General features: G+C 42.3%; 1 protein-coding gene and 1 long non-coding RNA gene across 6 annotated transcripts; one reads left to right on the forward strand and one right to left on the reverse strand.

Annotated features, from left to right (window-relative positions):
* Window positions 1-3097: 3097 nt before the first annotated feature.
* Window positions 3098-5086, forward strand: LOC306666790. Its single transcript, XR_013765397.1, has 2 exons — window positions 3098-4227; window positions 4259-5086. It is a non-coding gene; the product is annotated as an uncharacterized lncRNA (long non-coding RNA).
* A 344-nt stretch (window positions 5087-5430) lies between these two features.
* Window positions 5431-26659, reverse strand: PRDM1 (PR/SET domain 1). 5 transcript variants are annotated; one of them, XM_079149035.1, is made up of 7 exons: window positions 26257-26656; window positions 24412-24660; window positions 17660-17779; window positions 13729-13981; window positions 7326-8422; window positions 6791-6919; window positions 5431-6420 (listed from the first exon to the last, which is right to left on the reverse strand). In XM_079149035.1, exons 1-7 carry the CDS (start codon window positions 26296-26298, stop codon window positions 5842-5844), a joined length of 2469 nt encoding a protein of 822 aa, XP_079005161.1. In that variant the 5' UTR covers window positions 26299-26656; the 3' UTR covers window positions 5431-5841. The 5 variants fall into 5 exon arrangements, with proteins under 5 accessions (XP_079005161.1, XP_079005165.1, XP_079005162.1 ...); XM_079149039.1 differs by lacking the exon at window positions 26257-26656 and adding an exon at window positions 24908-26194; XM_079149036.1 differs by lacking the exon at window positions 26257-26656 and adding an exon at window positions 24931-26192.
* Window positions 26660-26751: the final 92 nt, after the last annotated feature.

Raw genomic sequence — 26751 nt, forward strand, 5'->3', positions numbered from 1 at the left:
GAAGCGCAGTGTCCAAGGCCCGGGGTGCAGTCTTCAGTACTGTAAACACAATAAAACAAACTGAAATATCCAGCAGAGTTTGTTTCACAGTATCATAGATTCTTCCTTAGAATGAGGCAAGTTCTCCATATTTCTCTACATATATGCAAAGCATTTCCTAGGAGGCCTCAGGAACATTAAAAAGCCTTAAGTTCTCTACCAAAACCTTCTGTATTTCTGGTCCTAGGTACATGACAATGGAAATGTTTGAATTGTATACCAAGAAAGGATTTGCCAGAGTCTCTTGTTCATTCTGTGCTTTCAAACAAGCAGACTCCAAGCAAGGAGATTCTGCCCCTCTGAGGAACCCAGTATGCTACAAACCATAAAGGTGGTTAGTCTTCTCAATTTAAACTCTAGTCCCTTCTGCTCTGGTTGAATTCCATTTCCCTTGTTCTGCTCCTCACTAGTGAAGGAGAACAGCTGGTTGTTTTCATCCACAGGTGAATCCCTCAGATGCCTAAAGATAGGGCGTTTTGCCAGAATTCCAGAACAACCCCCTTTTGTTAACACACTGGAGAGCATCTTACCAAAATCACCCATTGGTACTTATCTGTCACTTCCTCTTTCTTGATGGAGGTAGAGGAAAACTATAAGATGACTACAGTCATATTTAGACTGAATTAAACCTCCTATGTTCTTCCTCTTCTTCTCCTTTTTTTTTTTTTTTTTTTTGCAGTACTGGAGTTAGAACCCAGGAACACTCAACCACTGAGCTACATCTTGCTAAATTGCTGAGGCTGGCCTCCAACTTGCAATCCTCGTGCCTTGGCCTTAGCCTCTGAGATTACAGACATGTGCCGCCACACCTGCAAAACCTTCTAAAATTCATAGAGAAGGAAATGCGCACAAGGCCACCTCTGGTTCAGTGTCTGTCAAACCTGGAAGAGCAAACTAGGAGAGGGTTTGTTAATTTATAGTATTCTGTGAAACTCTGTGATGAAGAGAGAGTATTTGCATAAATCTGGTTTAAAATAACTCTTTGGAATCTGGCTGCAGTTTCTGCCTGAATAACATGATTAAGGCTGTATTGAGATTAAAATCACTTCTCAACTTATTTAAGGAGCAGCTGTCAGCAGCATTTTGAGCAGTTGGACTTGGGGGTTCTTAGGTGTTGACGCTTGAAAAGGGATGTGATGGGAGCCAACGCTGGAGAGGCAGGCAGTGCCTCGAATGCTCTGGTTCCTTCTGGCTGGACGTTAATGATGACAAGGACCTGTTATGGGCAAAGGAGTCCACCGTGTCTCAAAGGAAACAGGGGTCTTCTGGACTGGGTTCAGTAAGCACATTCTAACCTTTTTCCTATTCATCAAGTCTTGCAGCCGCCCTGTATGGTGCAGCCTTCCTTCCTAGACCAGATAATCCCGGAGGCCTGGTTTTACATTAAAACCCCATGCCACGTGCCTCTCATTACTTCCATTCCCGTTCTGGCCTTTCCTCATTACCTTTTAGAGAAGGCATTGCACAGGCACGGACACACATGTGCGAGTAAGTTCTTACCATACCAACTTGTGGGTCCTAAAGTGATTTCATTTCCCCAAGGAGAAAAAGTATCTATCAATATGCTCATGAAGCTCCATGATACTGTTTATAATTTCTCTCTATTGCCTTACGGTGTGGAATTCTAGGCATCATTTCTTGGTAGAGCTTTTGTTTAGTTAAGGAAAATTTCAGAAAAGGGTGACTTCTTCTTTAGTCTTGCTTTGCCTCACGAACAGCTGTATGAAGCCTCTATCCAGCAGTATGGACTTTGGCAGGTGGACCTGGACTCTTAGAGAATATTATCTTTCCATGTAGTGTTTCATTAAACAGCTAAGTCCATCCACCAGTGTTCCCAAGATATGTAACTCTTGAGCAAAGGAGACATGATTTGCCAAGTAAAGAACGATGATTTATGGTAATAGCTGTCATATTCTGGATCTTATTGGGTTTCATTTTGAAAAATTATTACCACAATGGTTCTGTAGGATTTAGGAGTATAACCAGCACCCTTTGGCGCGTTATGACAATAGGGTTCTGGTTTTCTTAACTCCACAGTTACATGTTGGCAGCATTTCAAATTCTTGGCACAGATGTTTTAAGTGAATTTAAGGAAGAAATATTAAAAACAAAATAAAACACCAGGCAGTTTTAAGTATCTAAAATGTAAGAAGGAGCATTATTTTCTTAACATGCAGTTAGCATGGAACCATGAACTTGGTAATGGATGTAATGAGAAGCAAGAAAACATTTGCAAAGGGCTTTTAGATTTTTTCCCCCTCACTGAAGGCACTATCCCAAATGTATTTCCTACCCACATCTACCAACTAGGACTCAAATTTAGTCGTACCTTTTCTCTGGAGACAGGGTAGGTCCTGGAGCATCCATGGACAAGCAAGTAGACTCATTCCCAGAATATAACCCTTGGGGCCCAAAGCCATGATTCCTGGATATACTAACAATGCCCAGATTCTGGTAAATCAACTCTCTGGAATTATTTGATGTGCACAAGTAGCAAATCTGCTTCCCAGGTTAAAAAGTGAAGGGGGAAGAAATAGGAGGTAGGGCATGCCCCATTGCGTGCTTCGGTATTGACTGAAGCAACACTGCATGTCACCAGCGGACAGTACCTAGACCCACCCTCCTTGGGCTCCTCACCCACCAGTAGACTGGATCTGCGTGCGTCACACACACACACACACACACACAGAATTGACCCATTTTCTCTACCTCCTCACACCCAAGCCATCAACAAAGTCAAACAAACAAAGGTGGGTGTGGTGGCATGCTAGTAATCCCAGCTACTCCGAGTCTAAAGAAGGATTGCAAATTCAAGGCCAGTTTGGGCAATTTAGTAAGATCCTGTCTCAGAATAAAATGAAAAGGGCTGGGGATGTGGCTCAGTGTCAGAGCACTTGTTTTGCAGGAGTGAGGCCTTGAGTTCAATCCCCACTACTGCAAAAAATAAATAAAAATCAACAACAAAAAATGCAACAAAAGTCAACAAAATCCCCCCTCCCTTTACTGGAGAATAATTGAAATGCCTTTCTTAAAGAACAGTTTTATAGCTCATAATTTTAAAAAAATCTTAAACACTGTTAAAAGTTAACGAGGGGTACAACAGATCAATGCCCAAGGGAGGTGGAGAAGATGAAGGCCTCATAGCTGGTGCTACTGGAAACGGAGTTGGGTTGGGGCAGGGAGAGGCAAATTGCATCATGTTCAAAGTGTGGTCCTGGGTCACCCTTAGAGTATGGGTACAAAGTTGCTTTCTGGCCCTCCACTCAAGACACTAGACAAGCATTGATAAAGCATGAACATTTATATTTAATTTACATTTTGACAATTTGCACATAAATAATGTAAACCGGTACGTAAACATAAGAGAGTTTTGTTGTTCTAGCAAAGTAAAAAGCCAATAACTTTGGTCAGTTTTAACTTTGAGTAGAGGAAAAAAATAAAACCACTGTTGATTGTGGGCTCAACATTCACATGTAAGAGGCCTAAGAGGGAAAGACAGATGGCAAGAGAAGCAAGTGGTCTTTGTAAAAATTCTCAAATACAAGGAAGCATGAAAGGAAACCAATGTGTTCATTGGGAATAGAGCATATTTGGTGTCAACGTCAGAATGATGCTTTGGTTCACCTATAATCAAGGACTATGTCAAACACAGATACATCAAAAATTGCCAGTCTTGGGCTGGGGTGTAGCTCAGTGGTAGAGTGCCTCGTACGCAGGAGGCCCTGGCTTCAATCCCAGCACTGCCCAACCCCCCAAAAAGAGAAAGAAAAGGGAAACAAGAACAATTGTCAGTCGCGCTAGTTCTAGAAATAGATCGGTAAGGCTTTTGGTTTTCCCTGGATTGCTCGAAATCTGTTGTTCTCTCTGCAAGTTGACATTAGTTGGTGTCAACAAAATGGTGAATATGTAAGAAGTGAACAGTGATGTCAGTATTTAGGAAGGAGGGAGAGGAGGAGAAAGTTCAGTGAGAGGTGAGTTTTTTTTTTTTTTTTTTTTAATTTCTGTGACTTGACTGTGACCACATAATCATGATGCGGCAAAACGAAAACATAGCTGTCCCAGATGATCCTTAACAGCAAAAAACGTGTATCGCTTTCTCCCTGGTTATGTGGCCCTCACCTCTGCGCCAAGGCTTCTGGGTCTTTGATAACAGGCAAGGGGCTGCCTGAGCACTGATGTGACCGTGAGGTCCTCAGGGAGTAAGCAAAGTGTCAGAAAGAGGGGTTTTTTTTTGCCCTTGGGAAAAGTAGGTTCTTTTACATGGCTTGGCTCACAATTTAAGTGGTTATAAATATATTATATATACACATGGAATAGTGGTATAAATAGATTTATAAATATACATCATTCTTTGCTACACCTTGAGCGCCAACAGGTAATCTTTGGGCTTAGCAGAATAGAAGATAGAATGATACCGTCTATCTTTCTGGAGCACACTGACTTGGTTTCTCTTTTGGAGTAGCAAATCATTAGATAAGACATCACTTCCTGCACTACTGAACACACTCAATGAGGTAATTGTTGTTGAACAACTTTGCAATGCCCTTTCATCTTCAATTAAATTACACCATAAAATGCAAAAACACAAATACTGAGGAAAATCTGAGTTTTACAGAAAAAAATACAATTGATGTGTTGGGGATAGGAATGTCCATTACCCGCTTTTACCCTACGATGACCAGAATACCCGTTTTTCTGTTTGTATTTTGTTTGTTTTTTAAGTGTGGCCTGAGCCTATTTACTTCAAATCCTTCCTGGTAGAGCACCACATTTGTGCAATTTCGACATAAAAAACAAAAACCAACAACAAAACAACATCCAGACTCAAGCCCCCAACCTCACACATACAAAACCACCTGTGCTTTGGGAAAGTTTCTCTGTGGTTTTAAACATGGCATTTTATCTTTCACATTTTCAGATAATACACTGGGATGCAAAAGTCAGGTGGCCACTCTGAAGGTCAAATGACTTTTAGGGTGGGGTGGGAGGACCCTACTTTTTTGGAAAGACAGGTTGGCAAAGCCTTCCTGTCACATTTTTTGGTAAAATTATGGCTAGAAAAAAAAAAATTACAAACTATGAACAAAACATGACAAGATTCCTTTTCCCGTTCCTACTTGAGTTGTCACTGGGTGGTTCTTCTGCACACCTACCCCCATGGTACACAGGGCTGTTCAAAGGACATGATCCTAAGAGTTAACACATCGAATGTCTAACTTTGGCAATACTGAAACCTCGTTTTCAAACCATTATTACAGAGAGAGGTTGACTGAAGTCATGTATTTATCTACTAAATCTTAGGTACTTAAACAGATGTGCAGAAATTATCTACAAAGATGGCCACAAGACAAAAATACAACATTTATACTCAAATTACAAGGAATCTTTCCAGTCATTGTAAACGTTTTTAATTATTGCTTTTTGAATGATAAATTGTATAATAAATTATGAAGGATTATCGCTGAAAAAATAATTATGGCTAGGCAATAGTCTTAGTAATGGGAAGGCTATGCAAATGTATCCACACAAATATTCAAAATACACAGGTTCAAATATATAGACATGGATGTAAATAAGTATATATAATATGTATACATATATATATAGAGAGAGAGTCTTTGCCTCATTTATGCCCTGAGATTTCAGTAACTTTGGAGTCCTTCTTTAATTCCAGAGATGTGAGGGAACCACTTGCTATGGGGAGAGCTTTGCGGATCTGGAAGTATACACACGCGATCTGCTACAGGCACCCCAACTGGCCGAGACATAACTTAAGAAACAAACACTTGCTTTCTGAAAATCCTAAGGATCCATTGGTTCCACTGTTTCTTGCTTCACCTTTACAGGTACCAGAGGTAGTGGGTTGCTGTGGGGCAACTTCATGAGGGACAGGTCTGCAGATGACTCGTAAAGGCCGCACCCTGAGGAGAGGAGTCCATTCCCCATGTTTCTTTGCAAAGACACTTTCAGGCCAGTTTCTTCTTTTTCTTTTCTGACCACAGCCAAAATTTCCTTCTCCACCACAGAGGTTACGTCGATGTTGTCCTCCATGTCCTCTAGCCGGTCGGCATTGTCACTAATGTCAAACTTCTCAATTTCTTCGTTGATTCGGGTTAGTTCCTCCAAGGGCAGTCCAGTGGCTGGGGCCACCGGGCAGTTCCCCTTCAGGTGAACCTTGAGGCTGCAGAGATGGATGTAGCTCTTGTGGCACTGGGCGCACTTGTGGGGCCGCTCCCGAGTGTGCAGTCGCTTGTGCAGCTTCAGGTGCACAAACTGGGTGAACTTGGCAGGGCACACCTTGCACTGGTAAGGCTTCTCTCCAGAGTGGAGTCGCAGGTGGGTCTTGAGATTGCTGGTGCTGCTAAATCGCTTGTGGCAGACCTACAGTGTGGGGACAAGAAAGGGCCGAGAAGGGAGACAGGGAAGATCAGAAGATTAAGAGTCGCCAGTGGCAGGGACAAGCTAACAGGTCAACGCCCAGCAACCTGGAGGCCAGAAGCCTCCCTGTGTGTGCTTACTACCAACGGTGTGGTTTTAAGCACACGAGCACGTGGGCACACTGCACACAGGCTGCTGTTCCCTCCCATCCCCTCACCACCCATAAGCAGGTACAGAGCACCAGGGAGCTCTGCAGTGCCAGCGCGAGGCAGGACTCTTGTGCTGGTTGAAACAAAGGGCTATGTGACACGAGAGGGCAGCTCCAGACATTTTCTACAAAGGTCAAAAGCTCTACCCAGAAAATACCGCCCACCTGGCATTCGTGTGGCTTTTCTCCCGTGTGGACCAGGTAGTGTTTCTGCAGGTGGGCAAGCTGAGTAAAGCCCTTGTTGCAGGTCTGGCATTTGAAAGGCCGTTCTCCACTGTGCACTCTCAGGTGGACCTGGAAGAAGCCACAGTTGTTAGCTCTGCTCTGACACCTGAGGTTTCGGCTCAAAGTTGGGTGTTTATGTGCAAATGTCTTAAGAAAAGCATCAAGACAAAGTCTTAAAGAGAACAAAGCCTGTGTTTTCAGAATGCTCTGATGTGCCTGAGCTAAAAGAACAAAAGTCTCAAGTTAGCAGGGACTTTACAACTGATCTTCTAGCCCAAACCCCATATTATTATTGTTTAGGAGAAACTCAGGGGAACTTGTCCAAAGCCACAGAGCTAGAAGTGGTGAAAACAAAGCAGAATCCACACCAGCTGGGCCCAGCCCAGGTCTCCTACTGCTCAAAGGCAGTTTGTGATGTGTGGAGGGGTAGCTAAGCGTGACCCTGAGTGCACCCTGCAGGTGCCACTAGGCCTACCTTCAGGTTCGAGAGCTGGCCGAAAGTCTTGGCGCAGACGTTGCACTCATACTTTATCTTGCCATTCTGCTTCTTAAGTGGGTAGGGAAGCGTCTTGTAGCCAGTCATGTTTCTTTTGTTTTTAATGAGATTCATGGCTTCATCACTGCTAGGGGCTGCCATCGCTGCTGAGGTAGCTTTGGGTTGTACCACGTGTTCTGACGTGGCAGCTGTGCCTGCCGTGGGAGACCCACTTGTGGGGCTGCATGTCTTGTCCTTCATGCTGGCGGCAGCCCCAGTAAGGGAAAAGGCACTGTAGGGCGCTGGGACAAGCACCTCTCTGGGATGCTCAGGCGGAAGCAACCTCCGTGCTCCATCTGAGGGCAGCGAACTTGGGAGAGAAGCTGGGCTGACCATGGAGTGAGGCAGGCTGCCCCCACCAAGGAGGTTACCATAGACGGGGTACAACCTCGGGAAGAGGCCAAAGTTGTTGATGCTGTTGATGTTGCTCATGGTGCTCAAGCCATTACAATTCATGCCATAGGGAGGCAACAGGAACTTGGGGTAGTGGGCATTGTAAGAGGGGATGAAGGCTGGAGGGAGGTGGGGGGCAGGTGCGTATCCTGGGTAAGAGCCCAGGCCTTCGGGGCCATAGGGTGCGTTCAAGTAAGTGTAGGAGTCCCGGTGTTCGTGAGAGCCAGGAGCCAGGGGTGACAGCGTGTTCCCAGGGCTACTGTGAGGGCTGGAGCTTTTCAGGCTTTGGTCAGGGCTGCTTCTTGCTGAGGGGCTTGGAGTGGTGGAGGACGGGATGGGGGAGTGAGTAATGTAAGTTGGTCTATCCATCCCATAGGCCAGGGAAGCTTTCAAAATTTCTTCGGGTAGAGGGGCCCGGATGGGGTAAACAACCCGGGGGCAGAAGGGCATATCTGGGCTGCCATTCTTTCTAAAGCCATCCATGTCCTTATCTGAAATGTTAGAACAGTACAAGTCCTTCCCTTTGGAGGGGTTGGAGTCCAATTTTAGAATTTCTTTTACGCTGTACTCTCTCTTTGGGACGCTCTTTGGGCAGAGTTCATTTTTCTCAGCACTAGGTAGCTTTGGGTTGCTCTGTGTTTGTGCTGAAATAAAGAAGAAAGGGCGATTATTCAGAGAACTGAAGTGAAATGGCCAGAGCTGCTCCCTCTCCTGAGAGAACCTGAGTGCCAACTGGTGACGTGAATGACAGGCACCCAGCTCCCAACGCCCTCACTCTAGAGGGCTCAGGGCCACCCACTTGGAAGTGCTACCCCATTTCCTCCTCAGCAAAATGGGGACAACAGTGCCATTTGGATGATCTTGTTTCCATTAGTACAAACTTTATGACAGAAAAGTTCTGCTCAAGTTGGAACAAGATAGCGTTCATTAAAATGGGGTGGAAAAATACTGGGGTGGGGGTTGTCACAGGTTAATAAAAGTCATTCTGATGTTCACAGTTTAGTTAAAGGAAATCAGTACACCCTGCAGCAAGATGTGAAAGATAAAGACTCATTTCAAGTAATAAACAGTCATCAATTTTCAACTCAATTCTTGTTCAATATGAATTTGATAAAGCCCTATTCAAAGTGACTGCACCAAATAGATCAAGGACCTGGATGCCACCTCTTATGTGCAATTGGATGACAGCACAAGCCTTTCACCAAGGTTCTGGTCTAACCAGGCTCCCAGCAGTACTGTCCCCTGGAATCACAAGGCGTGACAGTCACTTCTGCCAAACCACAACAGGTACTTCCCAAGCCAGTTCAATTACTTACACCACCAAAGAAAACAGGCAGCTGAGAGGAAAGCATTTATTCCCAAGGATGGCATATGTCACTGGGTCAACAGACTATTTAGGAACAGGAGCAATGAGGATAGCTCCCAAATGACTATCCATGCCACTGCCAGCCCTGTCACACAGAGCAAAGGAAGCCTGCAGTTAACATCCATCAGAGCAGGGAAACTTAAAACTTCTGCTCAGCCTTCCCTGCAACAAAAGTAAAACATTGGAGGCTTGATTTGAGCCCCAGTTCCTGGAGGGCCGTCCCTGAAGCTGGCCTGCCTGCGCTAGGAAAGTGCAGCTGAAGGCCTCGGGTGTGGAGGTGCCTTGAGAAGCAGCAGGGCCCGTGGCCTGGGCATCCCAGCACGTGGAAAGCGGAGGCCTTCGTACCAGTATCCTTCCTCGTCCTAACGACGCCCTGCCGGATTTCACTGTGAGAACACTACAGGCCGCCACCTGATAGGTCAGAAATGAACTCTGTGGACCTCAAGAATTGAGCTGTTCAAATCCATTCTTCAGGCTGACAGCCTGGAGGGAGGGATTCATTCCAGTTGAGAGCCCCTCAGAGTGTTATCTCCTGCTAGCTGTTATCAGTTACTCCTGGGCCAGCCAGAAGCCCCAGAATAAACACCTCAGACAACACTATCGGGGAAGATGCCGATCAGGGGGCAGTGATGGAAAGCTTGTTGAGGGAGAGGATTTCTGAAGCCACTAAACCAAAATAAATATCCCCTTATCAGGCCAATATCAGCCTTTCAGTGAGGCCCAGCAGGCAGGAAGTTCAAATTGTCACTTTTGTTTTTTAAAGCTGAAATGGTAAAGGAAGAGAAAGACAACTAAGCTGGAAAGCTGATAGGCGAGGCATCTCACAGCCACGGGAAGGAATTTTATGAAGGTGGGGAGGGGGGGAGAAAAGGAATGATTTGAATGCATCCATGCATCCTCTGGCTTAAATTAACAAACAAACAAAAAAGCTGCCCTAATAAAATAAAAACATAGAAACTTCACCCTCATAACTTTGTGTCATTATCATGTGGCCAATTACGTCTAGGTCTCAGTTTGTTTTAGTCGCTCCGATACCCGCACGGTTCTAAAATCCATCAAGTTAGAGCAGTGGGCACGAACATGTAAGTCCATTCCCAGCTCTGCCTCCAGGTTTAGACTGTGTTCTTCCTGAGCACCTTAATAGAATTCAATTAATAATCTGGCATAAAGCTAATGTCTGGGGCAACAACAACAACAAAACACACCTACACACACGCACAGAGTCAAAGTTTCAAATTTTCTCTGGAAAATATCTAGCGCAGTGCCTGATACATAGTATATCCACACTAAATGCCTGCAATCTCTGATGTCTTCGTAGATTCACACCTTCTAGAAGAATATCCACAGTGAAACGTTAGCCTCTCTAAAATGTCCTACAGGTGGAAATGACGGAGTCTCTGTGAAGGTACATTTTATAAAAATCGCCCTTCAGCAGCTGAGTGATGGGAGGAGCTGGTGTCATTTCTGACTCTCCCACTCAGCAGCAGCTTGAGTTAACATGAAAAAGAAAATCAAGATCTGTTTTTGTTCTTCAATCTTAAATGGCTGTAGGCGGAGGGAGTCATTTCAAGAGTGAACTGCTTTGAAGGCTCTGAATGGCTTAATGATGCCGACTCACATTTTCGATCTATAATAAGAACCCCCAAGACTACAAGAAAGAACCTAGAAGTTCTGCAGTAGGCAAAACAAAGTCTGTTTTCAACTGAAACTGAGAAAGCAGATTAACATTTAGAAGTCTATAATTTGGTCAACTGTTTTCTAGATGGGTTAGTTAGATAGATGGCAAAAAAAAAAAAAAAAAAAAAAAAAGGAGGGGTAGGGTCTTAAGCAGGTCTCTTACTTCTTTTCTTTTACTTAAAAATCAGGCCAATTTGTGATATCTGGCTACTTTTTCTTCCTTCGGTTTGCTTCACATCTCCTCAAGTCTACCACTTGAACCCTCCCGGTCAAGTCAACCCTCTGTGATCCGGCATAGGCCTCTATTGTATTTTAAGCCTGGAAACCCAACACAACTCATTTGGAGACACAATCTCCCTATTAGGCCTGATGAAATAGTGGAAATTTTCCTGATCAGAGTCTCAATCATTAGTTGCCACACCTAAGACAACTGGTTTCACAATCAGAGCCCGAGTCTTGCTGCAGTGCGACTGGCTATTGTTAACTCTCATTCTTTCCTATGAATATTGGACAATGAAGGGGTACCTGAATATGCTGAACCACCACCATTTAGAAAGATTCTGCTTAAATAAAAGCAGATATTTCAAGGCACAAAGGTGTCAGTTCAGTGTTGCCTCTGAACATAAGCACTGAATCTTAAAACACAGTGCAAAGTCTTTCATTGGGAACAAAAATGCCAGGCCTTTAAAACTTTTCCTTGATTGGCACCGGGTGCGGGTTGTGTGCAGAAAGGTGTCTTCATGGTTGTTGGGAAGTCAGTGGGGTCAGGGTCACCCCAGTGGACTTACTGTTTAAAAATTAAAAAAACAAAAAACTTTTATGAAACTCAAGGAATGTAAGGACTTGGGAAGCTGAGGTAGGAGGATAGCAAGTTCAAGGCCAGACTGAGTAAGAGATCCTGTCTCAAAATAAAAAGGGCTTCAAGTTTCTCAAAGCTCATTATTAGAAGTACAATAATTTTGGAGGAGGACTGTTATGTTCTTCTCCTGATGAGTTGCTTCTAAAGCAATTGACTCTTTATTCCTGGTAATGATTTTGCTCTGAAGTCTCCCTCTTCTGACATTAATGCCGATACTTTAGCTTTCTTTTGATTAGTTTTAGCAGGGTACATCTTTTTTATCCTCTTACCATGTACAAATACATAACAAGAAATCCCATCATTATGTATAATTATATTATACCAATAAAATATGGGAAAAAAAAGAAAAATAAAAAGGGCTGAGGATGTTGCCTAGTGGCACAGTACTTGCCTCGCATACGTGAGGACCTGGTTAGATCCCCAGTACTGCAAAAATAAATAAATAAATAAGTTTTAAATAAACAAAAATGTATGGAGACTCAAGGAGAAGTGGCTTGCTACGCTGAGAAAGTGAGGAGGAAGTGACATGGCCCTGACAGAACTATGTTCCAACTATGCCTTCGTGACTTTTACCACTGGGACCTTCACATCAGGTTGGGCACATACAGCAGAAGGGCTGTTGGGTGCTCAGCCCCAGGGATGTGCCTGGCAGTTTCAGTGCTACAGAGAGAACCGCTGCCATTGGTTAGAGTAGATGACACTCCTCACGTTCATGGTAGAAGCCAGTTTGCTCTCAAATAGCCCAAGATCTTTCCCTGGAGTTCATAAAATTACTATAGGCGTTAAGGGCTATGGACATAATTCTGTGATGTGTTCTTAAAGAAGAGGTCATAAAGCTTTTACAGCCCCAGATTTTCAGAAAATTACAAATATAGTCTCAAGATCCTAAGAAAGACCAATAAGCTGAACAGTGTGTAATAAACACACTGGACAGATGGATTACATAAAAATAGCACAAGTAATTGGTTTGTTACTAAACCAATTGGTTTGGTCCTAAAGTTGAAGTCAAAATTTGATTTATGTTAAAATTATTATTTATTCCATATTTCCCAAAGGTAAAAATGTGAAGTAAAATAATTCAGTCTTCAGATAAAGCAAGTGAGACAGCATATCAAAAATTGTTGAGTCTACGTAAAGGGTAACTGAAAATTCCTTATACTTTTCTGAAGTTTAAAATATTATTGAAACAAATAGTTACAAAAATTTCAGCATTCAGTTTTAACTTTTGAGCTCAAAAGAGTTCATTTTAAAAGTTGATATAAAATTTAGCAAGTCTAACCAAAAATATGCAATTATAGTTACAATACAGATTAGAATGTTATATTAATTCTTAAATTGTTCATAGAGATCATTTGAGAATGATAAAGTGAAGAAGCATTTTACAGACAAAGGTCATGACAACATTTTTAACCAAATAAAAAAAAGTAAAAGCTTATAAACCTAAGGAACTGAAAATTTGTTAAGATAAAGTGATAGGTGGTTACGGTAATACTGATTAGGAGATCAGATTAATTAGCTTTACCTTAAGGAAGGAAGCCAAGATATGAAATCTCTAGGGTTATTCACTTAGAATATACTTGAAAAACTATGACAAAGCCTTTCTAGAAACAATCTCATGTGCCACATTAGACCTTGACTTTATATTCAAATGTGCATCTCTACATTTTTCAATGCACATTTTAGGCACCAACAAATTACCACCAACAAGAAGTGATAGCTTATGTGTTCTGCATGTCTGGACCAATCTCTATTAAACTCCCAACTGTCCCCTTTTGGGTAAATTAGAATTGGATACATATTTCTTCCTGTAAGTTTCTGAATTCAACACTCAAAGTATTTCTTAATATTTTTTTGAATGGTCAGGTTTCATGATAGGCAACAGGGACTGAAAAATGTTTTCCTTCTTCCTCATCCCTGGTTTAAGCCACCTACTTAGTCCCAACAGATGATGAAGCCATATAATTAAATAACCTGTTATTAGCTCATAGGGGCAGAACTGACATTACTGGCATTTTTTATTTTATTTTTTTGTTCTGTAATCCACTTACTGAGATTCATCATTGTGAGCTCTCCAGGATAAGGGTAGTGAAGCCTTTCTGCAAAGTCCCGACAATACCACACAAGAAGTTCCTGGTTGGCAGGGATGGGCTTAATGGTGTAGAAGTAGATGTTCATCCCGTTCTGACACGCAGCCAGGTTTTGCTCCCGGGCAGAGTGCGCCGGATTCACGTAGCGCATCCAGTTGCTTTTCTCCTCATTAAAGCCATCAATGAAGTGGTGAAGCTCCCCTCTGGAATAGATCTGTCCAAAAGAGAAGACAGATGTGGTGTAAGAGGAAGTCAGCCCCTGAGCACCTTAGCACAGACACTGGCAGTGTGTGATCACTGCCCCCACCCCCACCCCCACCCCAGTGCCTAAAGAATCAAATCAGTTTGGCCAGAGTAGTCTTGAATCAGCAGAAATGAGGGTGGAGACAAATAAGGCACATTCTGTCAGTTACCTTTTCCATTTCAGTTTTATCATCTTTTCATGTTCGGGAAAAACAGCAGAAGAATGAAACACAAGATTTCACCTAAGAAGCGGCCTCAAACCGATTAAACCACGAGAGTACTACTTTTGCTACAGCACGGTCAATGGCAAATGGGCGACGCTACTAACTTTAGTTCTGATTCTGCTGACTTTTAGTGCTTTGAGTCACTGGGTAGAAGAGCAAGCTGACTGACTGCGTCAAACTGAGTCTCAGCTTTTTCTATGGCCTCTGTACTTGCTGTTTCCTACACCCCCGCCCAAGGCTCAGACTATGCAAACATCCTCCACCCCCAACCCTCCGAGTCCTAAAGTAACACTTGTTCATATGAATACTTGGAACCGTGCCTTTTTGTGGAAACACTGGGTGGGGCAAAGGTGAACTTCACCTGCCATAACAAAGGGAGCGCTGGGACCAAGGCCAGAGTTTGACAGTCTACTGAGAAGTCACTTTTCCTCTCGATAAACACTTGTTCAGCCTTGCGCCTTGCTTTTGGGCCAGACAAGGGAAGAGCAATCCCCTTCTCTGTGGGGAGGTTGGCCAAAACACCAAGCACAGAGCCACAGTCTTGCGTTTTTGGAAAAAGAAGAGGAAGAAAGAAAGTGTGGCGCTTTAAAGGCAGCGCACAAAGGACTCATAGTTTGTCCTGCAGTAACACCACTTCTGGGGAACAGATGCACTCAGGGCACTGTAAAAAGGCAGAGGTAAGAACAGGAAAAATTCAAGATATACTCTTACTGAAATTACGTGCTAACCTTGCTCCATATCCTTCCACAGAAAGCTGCTGTCTCTCCCCTTCCTCTTAGGAGGTACCACCTTTTCTTCACACTCAAGCGCTTTCCTTCAACACACACCAATACCTGGTCATCTGCAACCCGAGCCTCTGAGTGGTAGGTAGGTGGGGTAGCAGAGATTTCGCTCAGGACAAACAGGACAGCAGGCTATTGCTTTCTTCTGAGTCACTCGCTGGCTATGTTAGTCTGTGAATCGTTTCTATAGTTCCCTCCAACGTTATCAGAAGTAAAAAAGGAACCCTGTCCCTTTAACACAGGCAGTAAACACCAGAATCACTTTCTTTTAAGAGTAACTTCCTGTAAATTGCGAAGGGGGAAATACATGTGGCTTCATCAAAGCAGCTTGTGAGAGCTTTTGCGGTGTGTTTTGTTAAGAGAAAATGGAACAAGGCTGGGTGAATTCGGCTATCAAGAGGGGTTTTCAAGTTTGTTTACTCTGATGTGCAAACTTCCAGGAACATGGGGTTCCATCGCTCTAGTGCTCTCTGCCGAGGCGGAAACTGCTTTCTAAAGCTACGGGTCTGGCGGTTCCAGTCAGCCTTCCACGGACTGCGATTTACTGTATCCTCATTTAAAAACAGAACCATCCATGCCATGAAGTCACACGCACACCCCCACCAGAAAATAAAATAGTGCACACGTAAAATGAACACCGCTGCCTGTCACCTCGCTGCATTTCCCTCTATTATCACAAGATTAAAAACGTGCTGACTCATAGTACAGTTACAAGAAATGTCACTGGTTTCTCAACTTGAACACCCCTTCTCTTTGACTGTGTAATTTGCATGAAAATTTTTCTTTCCTCATAACAGATGTTCACATTCCTGCCAGCAAAATCGGGATGCTTCTAATGACACGTGAGAAGTTATCTCTGACAATATCCTTTGCATGTGAAGGACTGATTCAGATAAATCCAGTTTTAGTTACTTATAGTGAAATCTTTAAGTGAAATAAGTAGGGGACAGTGATGAGAGACTCTTAGGTGTTTCTTGTCTTTTTTCAAAATGACCAGGTATTAATGAGACTTATGTTGGACTGTTAATTCAGATCGTTGACTTTAAGATCAATGTACCTCTATGGCTCACATCTGAGAAGAATTTCTTGACAATAAAGGCAAAAATGTGTGTTCATATTTTTCTATTATAAGTCATATAGCGAATATGTTTTATTTTATTTTGGTCCTGGGGACTGAACACAGGGGCACTTTACCAACTGAGTCACGTCCCCAGCCCTTTTTAAAACTTCTTATTTTGAGAAAGGGTCTCATGAAGTTGCTGAGGCTGGCCTTGAACTTGCCATCTTCTTGCTTCAGTCTCCCAAGTAGCTTCAGTCCCAAGTAGGGATTACAGGTGTGTGCCACCATGCTCAGTGAACATATTTTAGAGTAATTATTAAATAAGAATTGAAGGTGTATAATTCTTGGTGACTCTATGACTGTTCTCTCTCATTTGGCAAATAGTAAAATAAATTTTCAGAAACAATAAGACTTCCTGGATTAATAAAAATCTCTTAGGAATAGTTTCTGAGTAATCCTCTAACAGAAGTCTTTTGTGATACTTGCATAAAAGACATTACGTTTTTTAGGCCAATTTACCAGCCAAAGGAAGCATAATCCAATTTTGACTATTATCAGGCAGTCATTTATTTTAAGAATTCAGGTATGTACATTTTACATAAGTATATATAAAAATTGCTTTCTAAATTTAAGTAAGCATCTCTTAATTTAGAAAACTGAATATCCCAGAGACATCTATGGAATAAGGGAGTCTGACTTTTCTCTGTTCCCCTTTTTTATTGTGGTGCTGTGGATCAAACCCAGGGCCTCATGAATGCCAGGCAGACACAGGACCGCTGAGCTACATCCCAGCCCTCTGATCACTTCTAATGTAGTTTTTTTTTACTTAAGAATTCTAGGGCTGGGGAGATAGCTCAGTTGGTAGTACTTGCCTTGCAAGTGCGAGGCCCTGGCAAGGCCCTGGGTTTGATCCCCAGTACCAAAAAAAAAAAAAGAATTCCATCTCACTGGTTCACCATGGGGGTCCTTCCTAACCCTGATATTTCAAGGGAGATTGTATAGGCCAGACTCTTTTTTTTACCGGATTGTAAGCATTTTCCTTACATGGGAGTGACTTATATACTGACAAATTTAATAGTTTTATGGTACAGATGGATTTAAATAGGGCTAGTCCTGAGGTCCTTCTCTATTCCCCTAGCCCATCTTCTACCCATCCTTCCTTAGTGACATTTCTCTTCAACATAATTCATTTATGATAACTCTTCCATTCAATTAAAGTTAACTCAGCAAGAAATCAAGAAGGGGTGAAATCTAAGGCTTGGTGACTCATTACTACTTCCTTGCAGAGAAATGCAAATGAACCTACCCTTAGAGCAAGCAGCAAACTGTTTCCTTTCATCACAAGGTCTAATGAGTTGCAAAAATTGAGATTCACATATATAGTCCATATTTCCTCCACTAAACACCCATGGACAGTACTTCCAGGGCCAAACATTGAACCAGTTTCTCTGCACTTGCTCAGAGTTCCCTGTTTCCACAGGGACCCAGCATCTCTCAGCACAGGCTGAAAAAGGAAGTGACCCTGCTCTTCTAGCTCCAGTTTTTCCTAACACTGAAAGTCCTGAAAATTCTTCCTCACTTACCCGCCAGAAGTATTTCCTGTTGGCATTCTTGGGAACTGTATCATTGGTGTAGATTTCACCTATTAGGGGTCCAAATCGTGTTCCCTTTGGTATGTATTCTTTACTCACCACTCCAATAACCTAAAAGGGATAAAATACATGAAACAGTTATTTTAACAGCAAAATGTTAACCAATCTTGTTATTTCAACCAATGGAACTGTCAAGTGGTAACATAATCAATGGAGAGCAGACATTCATGATGCTGGTGCAGGTAACAAACAGCAAGCTTCACCCAAGGGGTACACCATCTGTGTGTGTGTGTGTGTGTGTGTGTGTGTGTGTGTGTGTGTGTGTGTGTGTGGTGTGCTAGGGATTGAACCCAGAGCTTATGGTGTGCTACGCAAGTGCTCCCAACAAGCTACATTCACAACCCTGTTTGTTTTAATTTGAGTCAGGGTCTCACCAAATTGCTAAGGCTGGTCTCAAACTTGTGATTTAAGTAGAAGACCATCTTTTTAAATTTTTGATTTTTTTTTTTAAGAAGGCCACCTTTTAAAGTCTAAGGTCAAAAGCAAATACTGGACCAAGCATTAAAATAGTCTTTAGGATTATCTTCCAGTGATGGAGGATTTTTTACTTTTATTACTATTTTTCTTGCTGCAAGATCAGAAAGGAAAACCATTCTGCTTTAGATCAAGAACAAGATACTGTAAAATTAGATGGTCAAGATGAGACTTTTTCAGGTCTCCTCCTAGTTTCCTATTTCATTCTCCCTCAAACCATAAACATAGTGTACTTGAGGGGAATAAAATAATTTAAACCTCAGAAACCAAAATAACGCTCTTTAGTTGTTCCACAATGGCCAAAGGAACCAGAAACCAAACACATTATGTTTTTTTTTTTTATTCTAGATGAGTCCCTCCTCCTCTGCCATAGCTTGTAGGTTCTCTTTAGCAGAAGAAAGATCCTTCAAGTAACTTTGTTCTTCCCTAACATCTTCTATTTTACAGTGGTCAAAAGTTCTCCTTAGAAATGGAATTTATACTGAGAGAGCTGTGGGTTCTAAGGTCTGAGGAAATGACCTTCTCAGGCTGGATGCATCACACATATGAACTTGGCAGGGCCTGGCTAGGGAAACATGTTAACTATGCTAGTTCCTCCTTGATGGTAAATTTCTTTTGAGGGGATTAAAAAAAAAAATCACCAACCACGAATCAGGAAGCAATTTCTCACTATTCAAAAGAACCCTGTGAGCTGTCCTTTATGACGATTGTAGTTTACAGTTTTGCTTTGCTTTTTATTCTCTCACTTTCCCATTTTAATTTTCTTTTGTTCAAAACAGACTACAAATTACTTACTGAATACCTTACTAAAATGGACCAAGGGGTGTGGGTTAGGGTAGAAGATATTTATTTCTAGTTTTTAATTATCCTTCCTGTGTAACTGTGTACCTAACATGGCAGATGCCAATAGCTATTCAAATGGTGCACAGTGGAATCTAAGATTTTGGTTGTGATATGTCCTGGGACCTCATTAATCTTATCAATAATTTCAACCTCTGTTTAATTATCTAGGGAATAAGCACACCTACATTGCGTGACAGACCAGTCTTTCTCATGGAAGTTTCTTATCAGCAAATGATTTTTTTTCCCTAAAACAATTTAGTATTGAATATACAAGTTAATAGAGCATACTCAGACTGGAAAGAGAGAAAAAAAATTTCCTACACCGAACACAAGTTGAAACAAGGTTGGAGAGCTGGAGTGTTATTTTTGGTCCTCTCTGAATTTCTGGCAGAGAGCTGAAAAAAGCAGATGTTCATTTCATTCTCCTCCTCTGCCTTCATTTACATCTATCTGCCCTTTCAAGAATAGTTCATCAAAATATGTCAGCACCCCCACTGGGGACAGGAGCATCTCTGAGCAGTCTCGAGACAAAAATATATACTTAAAGTTTAAGTAGACTAGGACTTCTATAGAGGTTCATTGTTTAGGATGTATTATTGAACCTAATGAATTTGGAAAATTCATGGAATTGATTTCAATGACACACAAATCATTAGACATTCACGTTTGAGTGATTATTCCATAATATTAAAATGACAAACAGGAAAAACAAATAGTGCGATTTGTTGTTGAGCCAATAATTAGCAGTTGATATTTTCAACATATCCACTTTAAAGCAGTAATTTTAAGAAAGGTACTCAACTGGTTCATCAACTTTGTTTTAAATTATAGTCTCTTGCAGACAGTGTCCTGGGAGCCAGAACTTGATTACCAACAAGGAGCATCACATTGAGGTCACAGTTTTTGTTCCAAATTGCTGTACTTCCACAGGATGAGCCTTTTGGTTTTCAGCTATCAATCTCACACTAAGAAAATACACATTGCCTTGTGACCAGAAAGAAGTTAACTAGAATCTTGTTCCTACAAGGCATCTGAGGAAGGCATAAACCACTAACACCAACTAAGCTCCAGGATGGAGGAGTTACTGGGGGAGAAAAAGAGCAGTTCTGGAAGGAGTCTTGCCATCTATAACCTTAAAAATGGATTCTGACAGGCAAGACATGGGCACCAAGAAAAAGAAGAGGGCTGGTGGTGGAAGAAAAACCGAAGATCCTCAAGCCCCAGACAAACTGAGAACTTCATTATTGGATTACCTGTACAAATTAGCCAGAACCCTAACTGTGTAAATTTCCATTATATACAGAGTACACATAGACTAACCTCTATAGATAGAGACACACAACTGGAATTTTGAGGTTGGAAGGAATCCTATAGCCGATGAACCACCTATATCCATTCCAAGCCCTGTGATACTGTGCACTCAATAACTTCTCAAATCCATGTTGGAGACATTATTCAAAAAGGACACAAAAGCTGCAACTCTTAAGACTGTGTGCTTCTCCAGGTAACTTTGAGGGGGTAAGTCACCAGGGTTAATTTTAATGGGAAGTGGAAAACCAAGACACAGTTCTTCCTCTGGTCCTAATGATCCAGGGCTATATCTTAGCCAGCCTCGTATTGTTGACACCTGCAAGCAAACGTTGTCAGAGAAACCTGGCATGTGCCTTGAATGTCACAGTGCTAAAAAGGCTAATTAAGGATGTGTTCACCTAACTCAAGAAGGAAACTTCACTGGAACTGACCAGGGTCCTAAAGAATTACTGCTGGGGACAAGCTGCTGCGTGCCTTCCATAAACCTTTCAGGGAGAGGACACTGCACTTCCACATGGACATGCTCCATCTGCCCCCACAGAAGCCCTTCACCCATGCTTTATGTGCTGAGCAGACCCCTCTGCCACCTGGACACATCCGTCTCTGTCAGTGGCCTCAGCTACAGAACACACCCGGATGTCCTCAGCTTCCAGAAAAAAAAAAAAAAAAAAAAAAAGTGTGTGTTGGGGGGACTTCTTCTCAGTTGTACAAAATGAAGGAGATTTCACAGCTCATGAGAGTCTGAATGGGAGCACTAAATGAAACTACAATAGGAAGAATAAATATAGGTTTGCTTGTTTTAAAGGTGAATTGCTCCTTTTAGAGGGTATATCAGCAGAACAGTGAAATTTAAGCAGAAACATTATTCAGGTCTAAATGTGGTCAGAGTATCCTTGCCTCAAATTATATAGATCATTTTAATTACTAACTATCTCTACCCCCTCCCTGGATCCTACCCTCACAAAATGAATCATTTGATTAAAATTCTATTTTGGCTATCAGGATATCTTCATTGAGGGGACGAGAACTCTATAGTGAACCAAGACCTTCACCCTATAATATAACCCATTTTAAAAAGGGGTGGAGCAAAGAGATGTTTTTGGAAAGTTGACTTCTTCATTACATTTCTGTTGAAGAAACTTCATAATGCCTTAGAACATCATCTCCCAAATAAAAGCTTGAAGAGGGAATTGCAGGTTATGGTAAGATACTTTTACAGATGACTTCAGTTAATAATGGACCACAATCAGGATGGACACTGCCTGAGTCTCTGGGATCTATCTACCTGATGTTTATCAGAACATGATTTCAGGTCAGACTCCCCTCGTGTGAGTGAGCAATCCCAGCTGAAGGCAGAAGCTAATACAGGCTATTGCTTCAAAAATATGTGTCGAAACTGAGTTTTCTGTAGTCAAGTATTCATAGAAGATAATTTCAGGAGGACAAGGGGAAAATCCCCATAAAAGAACAACCTGTCAGTTTAAAAAGTTTTAGAAGTTTTGAAAAGGATGTCTATATTTGGTTTTAGTTCTGGAAATAGGAAGTAAGAACAGCCTCATTAAAGGTGCAGAATGATTTTAAGACAAAGCTAAAAACGAAGGTCAAGATTAGAAATATGGTTTGTATGTTTTGTTTTTAAACCAAGAAGAAAAGGTGCTGACACATAGCACAAATTCATAATGAAAAATGATCTTGTTAAAAAAAAAATTCCCCAGTATGTCAGCAAGACAGTACATAATGTAACATCTCCTGTTATTTAAATTAATGAAAACGTTTAAAGAAGGGGAAGATAAATCAGATAAAAACTGTAAGTAGAAATGTTTCTACCCTATTTCCAAGCTCAGGCTCACGGTGCTTGAAGAACAAAGTGAATAATGACAATGTAAACATTTCATCAATCCTAAATATTTCTGTCCGGCAACAGGTTTTTGCAGTTATTAAACCTTCAATGGCTCAACATCACCATCCTCTTTCACCACCTAAAGGGAGCTGTCCTTTCCCAACATTCAAAAAAGGGAGGAAAGGGAAACAGAAAAGTAGGTACAAATTCTAGAGTAAGATAAAGACAGCATGACATCTATTTTCTGGCTGCTTCTGTGATTAGGGACTGAGGATGTACTATATCCCCTATGTAAGTGTTTCAGCTCAGTAAAACATGGGTAAACAGGATAAAAGAACCCTGGTCTTTTATGTTAGTTTTGAAGGATCCCCTACAGGAACATAGGTACCGTCTGTTTTTTGGTTGATTAACATACTAAAATAGGGAGTTATACTTTCAGAGGAGAAAAAAACCAAACAAGCTTAATAAGGGCTCAGTTGGACATATGTTAAGATGATAAATAAAACCACAGTGACACCAAGAGGGGCCAGTGTAGCATAATCAAAGCACTTGTTGGAGAAGTCAGAACTTTGCTCCAAGTCTCGTGTCTGCCTCTAACTATAGCCTTTGGGTGAGTGACTATCTCTCTGAACCTTGGACTAAATGATCTAAGCACATAACTTCACTAAATTATGATTTTTACTCAAATGACAAAAATTGAAAAACTTAAGCCAAGAGCTAAACTGAAGACAAGAACATTATAATAATAAAGATAAAAAGACAAAGATGATCCACAGATTGGAGATCTTTATTTCAGTCCCAATGGACTGATGAGGACAGCCTAATACAAACGTACCTTGGGAACAGAACAATATTAGGTCAAACCTGATACAGGAAAAACCCACTACACCTCTTAAAGTCACAGTCAAACCTTCAATACCCAAACAAATGTTACATTGATTCCAAGGGCCACATATTAGAGAGACTTTCTATTGAGAAGAGCATTACTTTCAGGAAGAGGTATAATTAAGACCGACCTCTGGGGTTAAATTTTTGGTAACATTCATGTACCACTACAATTTAAGTTTTGCTTTTTATAAAATCTGCCACCACTCTCCCAGCATGGGGGGAAAATACCCAACAAAACGAAAAGTAGAGCTTTATAATGCAACTTAAAGCAGAATTGCTCTATTTAATTTTAGACAGCTGTGTCTCCCCCTCACCAAAAACAGTGAACTCAGACACACAAACAGGAAAGCGACAAAGTGTTTCCAAATAGGCTGCCGGATTCCTTTAAATGCTGTTCCTTGTTCCTTAGGGAAGGGGGAAAGTGATTTGACATGGCTATAGTGAATTGTCCTAGCAGCAAATCCTGGATTCTTAGAGCAAAGGACCTCTTTTTGCTACTTTCTGAAGGCAGCAGAACTGACGGGGCCCTGTGGTAATGGTGAGTGGGAACCCGGGTTTAAGGGGTGGGTTTCTTCAACTCAGCCCAGTGAGAGCAACTGTGGTAGTCAAATTCTCAAAACAAGAGGTGGCTCTGCAAGCTATTTCACAGCCAAACATCACGCCTAGCTATAATCATTATATAAAAGGGTAAACACAAATCAGTTGCTCATTCCAAGTTTAGGTTTTCAGCCCCTTTGAAACAACAAAGAGCGAACCCACTTCAGAGGCCAGTAAGGAATCGGCCTGCCAGTCCAACCAGAGCAAAGTAGCTGCTGCAGATAAACAGTGGTTAGTGAAGTCATCCGGACAGAGGACACTTTTACGTGACCCTCTTCTCGGTTTATGCCATCACTTCAGTTCATAAACACGTCAAGGTTTTGAGAATAATTTTAGAAACCCAGCTAGTAAACCTGGCTCGTTAAAAAGTATAAAGCCATCTAATGACCAAAGGGAGACAAAAGAAACATTGAGAAAAGTTTTCTCCCTTTAAAATATTGTCCAGTGGAGGGCCAGTGGGTGCAGAGCTTTTCAGGAGCTCATGAAGATGTGTCAATTTGCCAAAAGATTTAACTGTTTACTAATTAGTATGAGACAGTTGAAGGCTGGAGGAAATGAGAAGGAACTGACTTAGGGAAAGAGAAAGCAATGCAAAAAAAGTACATGGAGTGATCAATTATTTACCAATACTTAGAGATTTTCATAGTTCTCAGACGTAAGAGGCCTCAAGGGCAAGTGGGAGATTTAGCACCAGGTGCCAATCTTCCTCAGCAATGAACCAGAGACTTACCTCTTTGCTGTTGGTGGCATATTTGAAAAGCAGATTCCTTGGTAAGGATGCCTCTGCCTGAACAGAAGTCCCTCCATCGGTCCCAGAATCCCAGGGGTGGTCATTCACGATGTATGTACACTTCTCTTCAAACTCAGCCTCTGTCCACAGAGTCATGTCTGCGTCCTCCATGTCCATTTTCATGGTCTCCTCAGTCCCCTCTGCCAACCCTTGAAACTTCACAGCACTGGAGCTACACTTGGGGGCAGCCTGGAAGAGAAGGGAAAGGCCTTCAGTCCCCATTGTCCTGCCGTTCCTGTGGCTCCCTCTGAGAGGCTATGACTAATACAGTAGTCCGAAGGCTTTAAAAGCAGATGCAGAGTGCTTGGTACAGTTGAGTAAGAGCCAAAAAGACATATAAAGTAGATTGCCTTGAAGAAGCAAGGTTTTAAAATGCTACTTAGTTAAAAAAAAAAAAAAAATGTGGCAACCTCACCAGGGGGAGAAGAAGAAACACCTTTGAACAATCCCTGGCTTTACCTTTCACAGCAGAAAAATGTTGTGGGCGCTGTGTCCTGTGTCCCAGAACGCCTGGGGTCATGGCCGCCAGACCCTCCGCACTGTGGAAAAGCTGCCTCAGAAAAGTGTCACAAACAAGGAGAGGAAGAGGAAGGAGCTCTGTCTGCCTCTGAATGAAGCTAAAAATGGAAAGCGCGTGTGGTGCAGGAGCGGAACCCAGCCTGCCTTTTCCAAACGGGGAAGACTGAACTTTCCCACCAGCTCCCAGCGCAAAACAACTTTCAAAACAACTGCCCCCCCCCCCCTTTCTGCTACGCGCTCTCTCTTTCATCCTCTGGTATGGAAGGCTGAAAAGGGTTGCATCCTGCCAGCATCACTGAGCTTCAGCCTTTCAGGCAGAGACCGTCTGGACCACAGGAAAAAGAGGAGGAAAAGTGCGTGAGGGGGAAAACACCCCCGCAGCTCTTTTGGATCTGTGGGCATCGCACACCAAATTGACAAAGCAGAAAACATTAAACTATTCAATAGAATTCCCTGAAGAGAATTCCTTTAGGAGCCCTCAGCTACAAATAGCACTTTCCATTTAAATCCGAAAGTGTACAAATTCCCAGAAGTCACTGATGTGCTACAGTTTACTGTAACTAAAGTTATAACAAATATAGAAGACTCAGAGCACAAGATCTGCTTCCACTTGTAAACTGATGAGGACAGACTCAAAATCCACCCGCACACAGCAAGAGTGCTTTCCAAAGAAGAGCGATAAACAACTTCTGCAGTGTATTCCCGAGTAGATAGATGTGTCTGATAAAAATTAGGAATGAGGGTATCCTTTCCATGGAAGACGTGCTTGTTAAAATGTAAACACAACACGGTGGAAGTCCTTCAAGATGGTTTTACATTCTTCCACTTCTTTTCTAAATATGATGCTCTTTTTTTTCAAGTTAGATTTGAAGCCGTCTTTGCCTCAGTTAAGACTTACACTAGCTTGCCTTTATTTATTTACAACATATAGAGTCATGATACTAAATAAATGTTAAAATAAAATAAAATTGAAAACTTCAGCCGACCCGGAATAGTTATTTTGTTTGCCGGGGGTGGGCAAGAACTACTACTGAAATTTCAATGAATTGACAATTATGTCTAGAACCGAAAGGGTTAATGATTCATAAGGAAAAAGTCTTATAAATGTTTGACAGTACTAAGTGCACTAAAACAGAAGCATTTCTCCTTCTACCGCAACTGCATTATCAAAAGGAAGAACGGACGAAAAAGAAAGAGCGAAAAGAAAAGGAAGTAAAGAAAGTTTTTAGGTCAATTTCAAAATAAAAATAAAACCAAGTTCCTTACCAAGGTCGTACCCACACGTTTTTCCAAGCAAAGATCCAACATCTGAGATAAGTCTCACGCATGTCTACCCAGTCCACATTCTCCCCGCGTCCCGGGCCGGGCTGAGCAGCACTGACGCGCACCTCGCCGGTCCCTTCTTCTCTACCGCAGCCCTGGCGCAGGCTCCCGGCTCTTGGCGGACAGGTGCTGCGCGCTGCTCTTGCCTCTCCGCAACACTGGAGGGCCGAGTGTCACGGCAGCACTGTCTGTGTTAACCAGACCGGCGGCTCTTTCCCCTCCCCGATTTCATTAGCCACTCGTCTGATTCACTCCTACCAGCTGCCTGAGATGGGGGCGTGGCCATACCTGGGCTCGCCGGAGCCGCGCGCTCCCGGAGCCCAGGGCTTTCCCCCGGATTGCGAGCCGCCGAGAGCTTCCTCTCTCGCAAACGAATTTCAACATTTACTTGGAATCCTCTTACTTCCCTTTGAAGTCACTTACCCTCAACGTTTAATG

This window comes from Sciurus vulgaris, assembly GCF_902686455.1.
Source record: "Sciurus vulgaris genome assembly, chromosome: 7".
NCBI lineage: Eukaryota > Metazoa > Chordata > Mammalia > Rodentia > Sciuridae > Sciurus > Sciurus vulgaris.

Excerpts from the sequence above, each read along its gene's own strand:
- PRDM1 (XM_079149039.1), bottom strand. The coding sequence starts at position 25,240 with ATGAAAGAGAGAGCGCGTAGCAGAAAGGGGGGGGGGGGCAGTTGTTTT. Across the intron at positions 24,661-24,907 it reads AAGCCAGGGATTGTTCAAAG|GCTGCCCCCAAGTGTAGCTC; the intron begins GTGTTTCTTCTT and ends CTTCTCTTCCAG. Across the intron at positions 17,780-24,411 it reads ATGCCACCAACAGCAAAGAG|GTTATTGGAGTGGTGAGTAA; the intron begins GTAAGTCTCTGG and ends TATCCCTTTTAG.